At 36.3% G+C, this 15,141-nt stretch overlaps 1 protein-coding gene across 2 annotated transcripts in view; it reads right to left on the reverse strand.

Annotated features, from left to right (window-relative positions):
- The window catches only part of TAF3 (TATA-box binding protein associated factor 3), a 140,346-nt gene that overhangs the window by 110,769 nt on the left and 14,436 nt on the right, over positions 1-15,141 (reverse strand). Inside the window, exon 2 of one of the 2 annotated variants that reach the window (XM_077836839.1) lies at positions 14,872-15,114. In XM_077836839.1, the coding sequence (XP_077692965.1) occupies positions 14,872-15,114 (243 nt within the window). Of the gene's footprint in view, positions 1-14,871; positions 15,115-15,141 lie in introns of those variants that run through there. The other variant, XM_077836846.1, reaches the window with a different exon arrangement.

Consider the following 15,141-nt stretch of genomic DNA (forward strand, 5'->3'; position numbering starts at 1 on the left):
ATGGGTATCATTGCATTGCAAAACTAGTCCAAATGCTAACCATTTTACTGGGGACTATAGATCTAAATTCAATTTTACAAAGTTGATACTGTAAGTTATTCAACCTCAATGTGTATCCCTTTGATCACGGATAATCCTCTCCTGGCATCACCTTCCAGGTCTTCCCATACCACGCCTCCTTCTCGCATGCTAGACTACTCTATAAATATGTATGCATCTATCTTGGAATTTGTACTGCACTCATCATCAGGACATTTGAGCACTTCATATGAATATACTGATAAAAATACTGTATGGGAACTGGTATCTGCACAGTACCAGAAAATAACCTTTGGATGTATGTTAGTGAAAGGAAGAAAGCTGTGTTTAGGTAAAAGAATCAACATTTATGTTGTTTATTTGCTGTTCTCTTTTCAGAACATTAGCAGCATCTATGTACCAGGTACAGTTCTCTTGTTCTCAAATATGTGATTTGCCTGTACGTTGGATTTCTCTGCCTGAGCTGTGTTCCCACTCAAGAGAGTATACAACAGAATCTTCCATTTATAGAGCTATTTTTATCCCAAATGCTTTATAAAGACAGGACAAATGCTACCCTGGGAGACGCATACATTATTCGCTTTAAGTCAAAAGGCCTGTTGCACACATTTGATGGGCAGAACATGGCCCCCAACTAAGAATCACTTCAGTTACTGCTGAAATGCAGCCACCTCAGTGGGAGGATGCAGTGGCTGTTTAACAGCGCACAACAATACTGGATAGTTTAAAAAAATACTCTATGAATTTGAGACTGGTAGGGATATTTTGGCAGGCAGAATTCTTTACTTAATCTTCCTGGATAAATTCCAGTTTAACACATTACTCCTGAAAAATGTGTCATGGCACCTTTAGTAACCACAAGAGGTAAGAACTTAAGGTTTTCATTTAGTTTAAAACAGTCAGTTAACCGTACACCTTGCTTCTCACAGAGAAGAGTACTACCCACTAATCAACACTACCTCCTGCAGCACTGTAATTCTTCATTGCAGGTCTTCTGTACAAGAATTGCCCTGTCTTATCCTGCTTAGCTCATAATCTGACAAGATCTAGGCCGAAGGTGGCACAGCTACAGAGCAAGGAGCATACAGATAAAGCCTCCAAAGTAAAGGCTAAACTGATAAAATACTGCAGTTAAAAGTTTATTTGCACTGATCAGAAGTTCGGTTTAAATTTAATAGAGTCGGAAGGTTTATGCCAAATTTCTATTTACATTCTTTTTACACTACACAATGGAGGCATTTTAATTGTTTTATTTAGGGCTGTCAAGCGATTAAAAAATGGTGATTAATCACGCGATTAAAAAACAATAGTAGAATACCATTTATTTAAACGTTTTTGGATGTTTTCTACATTTTCAAATATACTGATTTCAATTACAACACAGAATACAAAGTGTACAATGCTCACTTTACATTTATTTTTTATTACAAGTATTTACACTGTAAAAAAACCAGAAATAGTATTTTTCAATTCACCTAATACAAGCAGTGTAGTGAAATCTCTTTATCATGAAAGTTGAACTTACAAATGTAGAATTATGTAAAAAAAAACTGCATTCAAAAATAAAACAATGTAAAATTATAGAGCCTGCAAGTCCACTCAGTTCTACTTCTTGTTAAGCCAATCGCTCAGACAAACAAGTTTGTTTACATTTGCAGGAGATAATACCGCCGGTTCTTGTTTACAACGTTGCCTGACAGTGAGAACAGGCATTCTCATGGCACTGTTGTAGCTGAAATTCAAGATATTTACGTGCCAGATGCACTAAAGATTCATATGTCCCTTCATGCTTCAACCACCATTCCAGGGGATAAGGCGTCCATGCTGATGAGAGGTTCTGCTCAATAATAATCCAAAACAGTGCGGACCGACACATGTTCATTTTCATTATCTGAGTCAGATGCCACCAGCAGAAGGCTGAGTTTCTTTTTAGGTAGTTTGGGTTCTGTAGTTTCCGCATCAGAGTATTGCTCTTTTAAGACTTCTGAAAGCATGCTCTACACCTTGTCCCGCTCAGATTTTGGAAGGCACTTCAGATTCTTAAACCTTGACTCAAGTGCTGTAGCTATCTTTAGAAATCTCACATCAGTACTTTCTTTGTGTTTTGTGAAATCTGCAGTGAAAGTGTTCTTAAAATGAACAACATGTGCTAGATCACTATCCGATACTACTATAACATGAAATATATGGCAGAATGCAGGTAAAACAGAGCAGGGGACGTACAATTATCCCCCAAGGATGTCGGTCACAAATTTAATTAATGCATTATTGTTTTAACGAACGTCATCAGCATGGAAGCATGTCCTCGGGAATGATGGCCAAAGCATGAAGGGGCATATGAATGTTTAGCATATCTGGCACATAAATACCTTGCAATGCTGGCTACAAAAGAGCCATGCAAATGCCTGTTCTCACTTTCTGGTGACATTGTAAATAAGAAGAGGGCAGCATTATCGCCTGTAAATGTAAACAAACTTATTTGTCTTTAGAGATTGGCTGAACAAGAAGTAGGACTGAGTGGACTTGTAGGCTCTGAAGTTTTATATTGTTTTGTTTTTGAGTGCAGTTATGTAACAAAAAAAACCTGACATTTGTAAATTGTACTTTCACGACAAAGAGATTACATGACAGTATTTGTATGAGGTGAACTGAAAAATACTATTTCATTTGTTTATAATTTTTACAGTGCAAACATTCGTAATAAGAAATAATATCTACTTTGATTTCAATTACAACACAGAATATATGAAAATGTAGAAAAACATCCAACAGTTTCAGCTGGTATTCTATTGTTGGTATTCTGTTGTTTAACAGTGCATTTAAAACTGCGATTAATCAACAGCCCTAGTTTTTTTTGTTTGTTTTTTTAACAGAGTGGTGCCAACCAGTTTTTAGGTGACCGAGCTGTTAGGATAGCAAAGTACTCTGTTCAGTTAGAATATAGTAACAGAGCTCTTCCTCAGACAAACTCAAGTTTTATTAAGTACAGACTGTTCTATGTCAGGAACTCTTGGCCATTTTCTTCCCCCTCCCACCCCACCAATAAATAAATATAGTGATTGATGCATAAAACAAGGGAGGGCATTAGTTCATCTATCTGAGATTTTAATGTCCCTTTAAGAGAAGTTACCTGCTTAGGGCTCTACTCATGCTTTTTTGGAGGGGGTTGGTGTGTATATGTGTGGAGGGGTCTCTCTTTAGGAGACAAAATAGGAGAAAAAATAGGATTCCCCTGAGCCTTTGGAGAAATATAGGGGTTCATCCTGAATCACAGTAGGTCTTAAATATTTAGCAGAAATGAATCAGTAAAATAATGTCATTTGATAAGGAGAGGGCTCTGAACTGCAAGGTAAAACATTAAGGGCGTCTCTTCAAATCTTTCATTTACACACACTTGTAGTTTAATTTTTCCCAGGAATCATCTACATTTCAACTGATGGGCCGGCCAGAGGATCAACCCATTGTGCTTAGGTACTGTCTATGCTGGGCGTCAGCATGAACCATGTTATCTACCACACAGGCTGCAATTTCTAGGTATAGCTAAGCAAGTTAAGAATTACATGGTAGCAAGACAGCGACACAATTTAAACTTTAAAATTTGAAATGCCTTCATCTGTCAGCTTGCCATAGCTTCAATGAAATTTAACAAAACTGCGTAGTGGCTCTTAAAACTATTAAGGGTGCAATTTTCAAAGGAGCCAAAAGGAGTCAGATGCCCTAATCCTAATGAATTTCAGTGGGAGGTAAATGCCTTACTCCCTTAGGCTCCTTTGAAAATCCCAGTACAAGTGCATTAAACAGACTGATAACAGGTGCTCCCATACAGATTCATATTTAAATCTTCTTATAAAACTACACTTTTAACCTGTTATATACTACTAAAAATATATACATATATACACATACGAAAGAGAGAAAAGGGCAAGCAAAGTAATTTTCAAAAGCATTGTGATTGTGTACTATAGTGCTCTGAACATGCAAAGCACTAAGTAATAGTATTACAAATATGGATTTTACCAGTTCTCAAATCTATAAATTCTCTCAAAATACAAGAAAAAAATCAAATCAAGTCAAAAATCACCTTCAGTGGGTCTGTGACTTTAAAATTTTTGAAACAGAAATAAAGCCTCTTTAATGAATGCTTTAAAGTTTCTCATGCAAAACCAAGTGTATCCTTGTTTCATATTCAATTTGCAATAGGATACCCCAGCAACTTAGCTATGAGAGCTTTTTTGGCTGGTCACTAGACGCCTGCTGAGATGGGCTCCATATATAGGTAACATTCTACTGGAGACCAAATCCTCAGAGCTGCATCTCACTCTCCTTTAAAGTTAATATGAACACACTGGACTCAAGAGGAAATGAAAAGTGAGTTTTTCTCCCTTCCTACGGCACTGGGACTTCCTGAGTTTTACTGATTGGTCAAGAACTAGTATTTCCTCTATGCTATTCCCAATTGTGTCTGTCAGACACAATCAGTGTTGCACAGACACAAGTAAAAAGTGTTAAAGTTTAAATATGCCAGGAGCATATGAATATGTAAAAAAAAAAACACTTGAAAAAAAGGTACACATTTTAAGATAAAATAGCTACAGGAACACTGATGTGCATGGCTTTATATATTTAAAATTGCAAAAGGCAAAGTTCATTTGCTACTGTGAATGTCCATAAAACCCATAAAAGATTATAAGAAGAACTACAATTATTCATTATTCTGAATGGGATAAATGGATTATGTGGCACTTCCATTAAATAACACTTCTCAGTCACAAAAAAGCAGTGCCATCCCCATAGTTACAAATACTTTTATAATATTTGAACAGCACCTTTCATCCCTGTGATATGAATATACAGATATTGCTCCATCTGCTATTAAAATGCACTCCCCTCTAGAATGAAAAAGCAGCAGCCATTTACCACCAGTGTATTTAAGAAGGAAAGAGCAAAAAAGTTTGCCAAGGAAAATGGAGGTTACATAGAGTGTAACAAGCTGTAATATGCTCATGACAGTGGAGCTACAATGACTCTCACATGAGCTGCCATAGAACCATTAAAAACAAAGCGGCCAAACCGTGGCTTACCTTCTCCTACAAAATGACACTTCATAGTGTCTTCACCTAAACCCAGGTATCAGTCTGATTCTAAGAGAAAGATTTGTAAATACTGCAACAACAAATGGAGGCCCTCTGTTTCTCAGGGCTTGTCTACACTACTGTGCGGGGTCGATCTAAGATATGCAACTTCAGCTACGTGAACAGTGTAGCTGAAGTCGACGTACTTAGATCTACTTACCATGGTGACTTCACTTCGACAGCTGATGCTCTCCCATTGACTCCACTTGCGCACCTCATTCTGGTGGAGTACCAGAGTCAGTGGGAGAGCGCTCAGCAGTCGATTTATCGCGTCTATACTAGTCTAGACAGCTAGTGTAGACAAGCCCTGAGTCTTGATCTAAGTTCCAACCATGCCCAACCTGCTTAGATCTGATATCACACTGCAAAGTGGTATGTCTGTAGGTATGCTATAGCAACGGAAAAGTCAAATTATTTGAGCTTTTAATCAAAATATAGATATAAATGTGTACCTATTAAATCAAGCAACAGTCTCAGTTATAAAACATCTAATCTCAATCAGAAGAAACAAACCAATTCAGATATTTAGTTTCAGATATTAGAAACCTATAAGCAGGCCTAATAGCAGAAACTACAAAAATGAATCATTCAGAAACAATACTGAATTATAAACTTTGATGTGAACTTCAGTCATCCAAAATCTCCTGTTATCTGAAATAGGGTCATTTCTCCCATGGCCTATTAAATCTGAAAAATTCCTATTATTCAAAATGAATCTACAACACCTTTCTCATACTGCATTGAGATAATTAAGGAGAAACTGTCTATGCATTAAATTTAGTTAATCCATTCTCATAGATTCATAGATATTAAGGTCAGAAGGGACCATTATGATCATCTAGTCCGACCTCCTGCACAATGCAGGCCACAGAATCTCACCCACCCACTCCTGCAATAAACCTCTCACCTATGTCTGAGCTACTGAAGTCCTCAAATCGTGGTTTAAAGACTTCAAGGAGCAGAGAATCCTCCAGCAAGTGACCCGTGCCCCATGCTACAGAGGAAGGCGAAAAACCTCTAGGGCCTCTTCCAATCTGCCCTGGAGGAAAATTCCTTCCCAACCCCAAATATGGCGATCAGCTGAACCCTGAGCATATGGGCAAGATTCACCAGCCAGATTCACCGTTCTGACTTATCCAACACACTAAGATTCTCTTTATTTGCACAAAGATGAAAACTGGAAGATTGAGGTTACTCAAAATGAAGACATGGAGAGGACACTGAAGTTATAGCCAAACTAGCAAATTACAAAGCTATTACACGCACCTTATCTGTGTGTGACAAGAGGGAAATAGCTCAAATGTCTAAAACAGGACTTCTTTAGCTCAGAGTTTAAAATTTGTCACTGATTTGCTTGTAGAGGCATGTCACAAGTCTTTTAACCACTTTAACCTTGTCTACACTGGAAAAAATGAGGCCCAGAATTCACCATTGACATTAGCACCAGTGGAAGCTGTGGTTTAGATATAGATCAAGATTGGACAACATGATGAGATGAACACCTAAAAAGCCTACTAGAAGTCTGTCCACTCCACCTAATTGTTAAGAGTTCCCATGCAAATAGCACAGCTATTGCTGAAGCAACATGAGGATGTTTCACGTAACAAGGGAATCCTAGCTCCACACTTCTCAAAATCAGGTACATTTATGTGATATTGATCTCCATCCCACAAAAAGAGGGTAATCCTTCAGCATGTACAAAATATTAAATTTGTGGATTGGCAAGAGTATGGAAAACAATTCTATCATTAGTAGACCCAGAGTAAAGGCTTGTGTCATGTGGGCAGTTTTTTAAAAGATCACCATGATAATGCTTTTAGTCTTTTCGCATTACATTAACACACATGCCCTGAAAAAGAATAAAATCTGCCAATTTCTGTTCAGAAACAACCCAGCTAAAGAGAGGTGCATGGAGTAATTATTTAACAAAGAAGAGGTATTTTTCTCACAGTGGCTATAAATCTGTAGTTTAGCAGCAATTCCTGACCTTTTACCCACTGGCTGAAGCAACAGCTACATTTTCAGAGAATTAAATATTTTAGAAGGGGAAAAAAGGGAGAGAAAATTGAGAGCATTAGGAGTGAAAAGGAAAAGGTCCAGCATGCTGCAATGACTCTGAAATATAATGAAATTACAAGGTTAGCCCTTAAAATAGGTTAACTGTACCTTTCATTTATCCTGTTTTAAACCGTGGCTAAATTTTCCATTTTTTCCCCCCTGGAGTCACCAAAAATATTCCGTGCAGGATGGCGGAAAAAAGCCCAAGAAGCTTGAGAACAGTAACATACAACTACCAGACAATAATCTAATTTGAAACTTATGCTTTTTAAGCCACAAAGGTGTCCGATGCTCCAGATAAAATAAAATCCTCAAGTATAGCAGCAGTACATGGTGTAGAACGCATTGGGGGCTCTAAACAAAGTCAGACATTGTCAGCAAAAGGAAAAACTGATATCACATGACAAGTCAAGGCAAGTGACAAAAGTTTTACTGAAAAACAACCACTAGGAAATTAAAATAAGGACAGTGTTCTGTGTTTAAAGCATCCAAGACAATGGGAGCCTTTTATTGTAAAGTCTTATTTTCTCCCCAAAGAATAATTTCATTGTAGCCAAAATTGCAATTTGGACATTACAATTCAATTCAAACAATTTAGGATTTTCATTCCAATTCAGTGTCAATTAACTCACTGTAAGAAGGTGGCATGACATGTGAATCATTACTTTTACAGTACGTAATTTTAATTTTGAATCCTCAAGCTACGTAAACAAGTTGTAAGTTATTGAAATAGGTCTGGAAAAAACAAAGTCTTTGAGAAAAAAATTTCATCTACACACTGAAGCTTTAAAGGGGTATAGTCCTTTATAAAAAAAAAGAAACATTTCCGTCTGAAAACTGTTTACTTACTATTATTACAAGTAACACATAAGGTTACTATAACTGAAAAAATTAAAAGTATTTTCTCTATTTTTCACTTTGCTTTGGACAGGACAGCAATTTTTGTATACTTAGTTTCATGATTTATTCTGTAGAGATAGTGTTCTCTTTTGTTTGCACAGGTCTTTCACAACAGAGGCAAATTTTTTTTTAAATTAATAAACCCATTTTTATAACACAGATGTTGACAGAAAAATTCAGAGGCAGTGAAGAACCTGAAACTAGTTTTAATTCAGTTTTTTAAAACTGATTTGAAGTTGGTTTCTCTATCATCCTAAGTATTTTCTGATACCGTACTTCAGTTTTACCTAGATTTGCTGAGGAAAAGAACATGAATAACATTTCTGAAAAATCACAAGTACAGATGAAGACTTTTTCAAATCTATCTATGCCATTCAAAGAGCCCACTTGCCCTTGCAAATGCACCTCAAGTTTGACTCACATAATCCTCATTACAAACTTCCCTTCAAAGGCAGAGGGAGATTTTCAAAGGCACAAAATATAGGTAGGCACCTAATTCCCATTGACTTCCTGTGGGAGTTACTTACCTTAACTGCTAGGTGTGCCTTTGAAACCCCCCCACCTCCAAGTCTACACAGCCCAACTGTGTGATTGTGTTTGTGCTATGGGTGAAGTTTTCTTGCAGTACCCACTAAACTGAATTTTTGCCTATGATGCTTACAAAATGAAGATCTTTAGATGAAAGTCTATTTGGCCTCAATCTAAATTTCTGGGGCTTTTTATATCTTCCTGTTTTTTCTTGCATTATTTCCATTGGAACCATGTTTTGGATTATGACAGTGATTCTTAAGGAAAGATAAAGATATATAGCTGTAATTATGAAGACAACTTTATTATTCCAGAAAGGACTTATTTTTATGGTTTTCTAATGGTAAGAATTAAACCACACATTTTCTGTACTTTTTTGTTGTCATCTCATATTCTCCTTTTCCTTTGAACCTGCCTCTCCTATTGGCTCTTTCCCAATGGCTTTCCTCTGTTTACTTCTTAAGCTTGGCTGCCTTTCTCATTTTGTCTGTTTCTCCTGTTGCTTCTTCCTTGCTAGACTGATGCATACATGGAGACTCATTCGCACAAAAGCAATCAGTGTCTGACACTTAGAGTGCATGGACTGCTAAAGCAACTTGACACAGAACTTGCAATATTCAGCAACCAGGCATGGCTAGTTGCCAGGAGCAAAGTGTTCCAAGTTGATCCTCTACCAGTGGTTTATGCTTCAAATTGGTTGATTACACAGTACCTGTCTGTTGATATGTGGTGGTGTTTTGCATAGCCTAATATACTGGAATAGCTCTGCTAAAAATGTCATTGTTGCTTTTAAACCACCAGTGCAATTTACTGTGGGGGTATATAACAAAGCTATACTCCGTAAGATTAAATGGGAGGGAGTGGAAGAGAGTAGAAAGGCTACAAACAATATAAGAACAATGACTGAGAAACTCAGTTTATCAAATGAAAGTCAGTATCCAGATATTCCTTTTTAAGCATCCACAGATCCCACCACACGCTGTTTAAAAAGTCACTGGCTTTGTTTAACCCTTGAGGAAACCAGGGATTGACATTACAGTGGTTTGAGATCCAAGACTTGCTATATTCAGTTCTGGACAAGAGCCAAAAAAAGCATTGCTAGACTGAGAAGCCAGTGACAGTTTCAAAATCTGATATATCAAATCACTGGAGCTAGACACTAATGCTTTATACCACTGTAAAGCTTAATGCTTTATACAATTACATTTCTAGCACTAGCAGGCCCATGATATCATCAGACCTGAAAATCATGTTATTTTGATTTCCACTTTGCTTTTCCATACCTCTCTTCAATTCCAATATGATTTTTAGCAACTAATATCTTACAAACAAAGAGAGATAGTTTAATAAATTATATAATTTGACAGCTGGGTTTCCATGTTTTCACGCGCAATAAGCAGAGGTTTCTGGTGGTTATTAGGGTCTAATATCACATCAGACTTAAAGCAGGAGAAAAGCAAGACTGTAATCAGAATGACATTTTTAAGCTCTGACCTGCCAAGGCAAGACATATCAGACAAAGTCACAAATAAATCAGGACAAGTAAATTGTGTCCAGAACTGGTCCTGGATCAACTATTAGAAACATGAAGCTAGCTCTTAAATATGCACTATCAAGGCTGAGAGGCACCAAAACTTACCCCCCACTACAAATTACATTTGTTTTAAAATAACCTCTCATGGCAAGGCCTGAGGAACAAGATGCAGAGGACAGAGAAACATTCCAAAGCAAGAGCTAAAGCGCTCTCTCTCTCTCTCCCCACCCAGGGGAACCACAAAGAACCACGGAGACTACAATTGTACCCAGTGGACAGAACTACCTGAATCCTCCCCTCATGCCCCTCTGGAGCAACCAGGCACAATCAGGCTTCCAGAAAGCAACAAATGAACTGGTCACCATTAAGGCTGCGTGGTCATTAAAGAACTAACAAGGTGTCCCGAAAAACTAGGACTGATGCAAATGTAGTAGAACGTTAAAAACTTATGCATACCTAAGAATATACTGTATACATATTTTCCTCCCTCTCATCCCAATGCAAGAGCTATACAGAGTGCATTACTGTGTGCGCCTTAAAAAATTTGAGGGGGAAAAGGGGAGGGGAGGAAAGAAGAGATGGCATAATACCAAGTCATAGTTTTTAAAGGAATACATATTGTGTAACAATCATATTAATTTAGAATTGGGTTCTAAGTGGCTAAGAGACAGGGTTACTATGGCACATGTAGCATCAGTCTTTGGGACAGGTGAACTTTTTAAAATTTTGGGGAACTACACTGCAGTGTCTAATACAACTGGGGCCTGGTCTATAGGTGCTACTACAATACAAATACTAATTTTTTATTATTATTCCCTTTGGTTGAGTATCTAGATTTTTTTAAGTGCCTAATTCCTCTTTATACTCTATTACTTTAACTGAAACACCAACTTCATAAAAATTGGTTGATATTATTGCAAAAGTTTATGTTCTTCTACATTAAAGCATGAGAAATAAAGCATGACCATCATGTTTTGCAACCAATTTATTTTTTTTTAAAATTAATCTATTTTACAAGTTCACCATGACATTACAGTGACAACAGCACTAAAACAACTGTGTAAAAACAAAAGAGGGAATAACTAAAAATAGGCAGAATGTGAACATCATGACACTGGCATAAAATTTTCCCCGAAGTTTTAGTTGTAAAAAACACCACTAAAACTCCAACATCAAACATGGTAAGGATGAATCAGACTGTATTATAAAAATGTGTATTAATACATAGATCCATATAATTTATACACTTGACATATATGCCAAGTTTTCCAGTCAAAGTTAATGAAACATAGTACTCTAGATTTAATACAAGGAGCCACATTCTGCTTTCAGTTAAAACACTTACAGGAGAATTTGGCCCAAAGTACTAACCTCACAGCTAACGCTAAATGGCAGAGACAGGTCACGAAAATCTGGGTGCCTTTTCACTGCTCGGCAGATTACTATTAAGCACAGTCGTAAAGAGTGCATGTTTCAATTCCAGCATGTCTAACGGTTGAGGCATATGTGAATAGAACAGAATAAAATTTTGTCTTAATGACTTTTGGTAATAAGATTGACAAAACGGTTAAGTAATCAGGCAAACTATCCGAACAGACTGAATACCTTGTATGTCAGATCACCGATTCTAAAGGAAGTGGCAATATGTTATTTACAGGCACAGAAAACAATTGCAATTTGAGTTTTACGAAGTGAACTAGCAACACCTACTGGTCATGGTGCATATTAAACACAGTTTTTGATGCAAATGTTCTCTAAAAACGTATGTGAAAAATTTCAACTTTGTATTATGACAGATGTGACTAATTACAATGACATAATACTTAGTGTTATTGTTAATATCTGAATATCCATAAAAATAATTTAATCAAAACCTGAATGAGCTCAGCCCTAGGCCTTAATATCAAACTAAATGTAACCTTACAGTTTTCAAATACTGCCTTAAAATCAGTAATATTCAAGTTTCATATGATTCACAGTAAATATGCACATCACCTCACTTCATCATTGCATGTAGCTATATCTCTGTCGCTACATGAAATCACTCAACACATTAAACCATTAAATGTAACTGTCAACACAGACAGAAGTTTTACACTTCCATAAAATCGACTGACAATGTAGTCAGCTGCTATATCATGTGATTCTTAAGAGAAGGTTTTTGAGGGATAGTTCCATAACATTTCAGAGAGAAAATTATCTCCAAATTGTATTTGCTAATAAAGTAGTGCCAGATGTTGAGAACCAATCCTCCTGATCCATTTCATGTACCCCAAAAATATTGGTCTGAAAATAGTTATGAACTTTTTTTTTTATAACATATATGTAATCCCACTGAATTCAAAATTCCAAATTTACCATATTAGGAAAATGCCCTAAACTATACTTAAGTATTGTACAGCAACTATAACAGAGTTATTTTCAAGGTAATACTTGTTTAAATTTGTATCAAGTCCTTTATTGATTTAAAAAAACCTGTGCTTGTGGTCCCTCTGATACACTAGCCTCGGGCATTAGAAGTTTTCCTGGTTCCTGTCCAACTCGGGAAATAGTATCTTCTTGCTTCAGGTGTTAAAAGGATTCCTACAATATTTATAAGGACTGCTCTAATCTAACTCCTGGATCTAACTTGCAAGAGAAAAAAATGTAGAAATTACTTACAAAGAAAAGCACAATTGCCGCCATATAAATATTTAGTCTCACTTTGTATTTAGTTATAATGCCATATTGAGTTTGTAATATTCATCATGTTTTTTCCTATATACGGATATTCTGCTATAGCTTCATTGAGTTCTCTCTTGGACTTGATGTCTCTACTACATTTTAAAGCCAACATTTACAAAAGGGGCTAGTGATTCTGGGTGCCTAATTTGAGACACTTTAAAGTACCCTAATTTTAACGGTAGATGTGAAGAACCATCTGAAAAATCAGGCACCTTTAAAGTGTCTCAAGTTGAACCACAAATTGAGGTACACAAAATCACTATTTGCTTTCGAAGATCTTGACATAATTGTATAGGATGTCCTTACAATTATTTTTTAGCTATGCTATGGTTACCTCTTGCTTTGTATTTTTCTGCTGTCTCTGAAGAGTTCTTTTTAAAAAACGTTTTAAAAAGCAAACCTTTTATCAAGCCTCCCAATGAAGAGATGTTAATCTCTTTAAGCTTTGAAAAATATTTCTTGGTACTATTTAAATTTTACTTTTCTCACGTTAAGTCAAGTTAAATGTTACTTCGTCACGTGTGTGTCAATAATTGCTAAAAACCTCTGTCTTTTAGGAAATGAAAGTAAATGTGAAGGCTGCAGACCTGAAAAATATATTTTTAGGGCATTCTTCTGATTTTAGAAAACTGTTCCTTACAAACACTTTGCATAGTTTACAATATATAGTTTAACTGTAGCATATTATGGTTAAATCAGCAGAAAATATACCTGCTACCCAAATAATAAAATTATTTTATTTATTATTTGTATTATTCTAGCACTTAGGAACCCCAGTGACGGACCAGGACCCTGTTGTGCTAGGCACTGGAAATATCAGTAATAGAACAACAATTGTGCACATCATTTGTGGCAGTAGAGCAACAGGATTTATTCATGTCGAAAATAAAGGGAAATCATTTTCTGTTCATTTTTATGTTGTAGGGGTTTTCTGCCTGCATTTCAACATTTAGTGTCTCAGGCCTTATACACTAAGTTCTTCAATGAGCCATTACGTAGAATACACATTATATCCCATGTTATTTACTTCAGAAGAAGTAAATGACACATTAGAATTCTGTCTGTTAACTGTACCATACATTCTTCACAGCAAGCATTTTGTTCTATTTAGTGTATTTTTTCCTAATCCACAGCATTACATACACTTAGAAAATACTGTTGTTATTTGTAACTGTCATTAAAGGACAGCCAATTTACGTTACACCTGCGATTTTGTTTTAACCTTCTATTGTTGGTTAACATCCAAGATTCTTGTACATAAAGAGATTACAAAAAAAATTCCTTCCCCTTTTCCCCTTTCAATTATTGTTATAATTAACACAAGATTACTGTAGCTGACAGAAAAAAATGTGTGTCTATTTCACAGCACTTTCTATATAGGCATTTTCACTTTCCTCTATCATTTTTATGGATCATTCATTCGACAGGGGAGAGGAAGACATTTAAAAATAGGGAAGTGTGACTGTAAAACGATAAAAATTAGTAGAGACACTCAGATGCAGGTGTAGTACCTGAAACTACTTTTACTTCAGTTTTTTAAATTAACTTCATTTCAAGTTGGCAACAGCTTTTTAAACATTAGCTTGAAGGGAGAAAGAATGGTTTTGTCACCTGACAGAGATGTTGTGAGGCTTAATTCATTAACTTATTTAATGACCTGAGATCCTCAGATAGAGAATATTACAGAAATGTGAAGTGTTTTAACACTGAATTCCTCTGATGCAAAGTGCAGTAAAAGTGGAAAACAGAAATATAACTTTAGCCACGCTACTTCTCTCTTTATTTTGCATGATGATTTAATATTATCATGATTGTACTTCACTATTTGTGCAGTGCCCTAATGGGTGCTTTACAAAACCACTGTTATTGGTGGCACAAGTTGGGCCGCTTAAATAAAATGTAAACACTCAAAAACAAATGAAAACGAAAAAAGGAAAAAAATTGTTAATTTCGCACCTTCTTGAGATGAGACAATAGGTGGCATGTAATCAGGAATGTACTCTTTCCTCTCTTCTGCATCTTTGCTTCCAGGCTGGGGAAACTGTAGGACATTGTTCTTGCTGACAGGAAATGAAGGGATTTGATGTGGGAAAGTGACAGGTTCAATATTGTGTATGTAATCTTCCAGCTCATGCAGGTTAACCCCCATAAGTGTGAAGGCTTCACTTACATCATCCAAAATTGGATCTGTACGGCCATCTGTAAACAAAAAGGAATTTTAGTAAG

Source organism: Eretmochelys imbricata, chromosome 1 (assembly GCF_965152235.1).
Source record: "Eretmochelys imbricata isolate rEreImb1 chromosome 1, rEreImb1.hap1, whole genome shotgun sequence".
Taxonomy (NCBI): domain Eukaryota; kingdom Metazoa; phylum Chordata; order Testudines; family Cheloniidae; genus Eretmochelys; species Eretmochelys imbricata.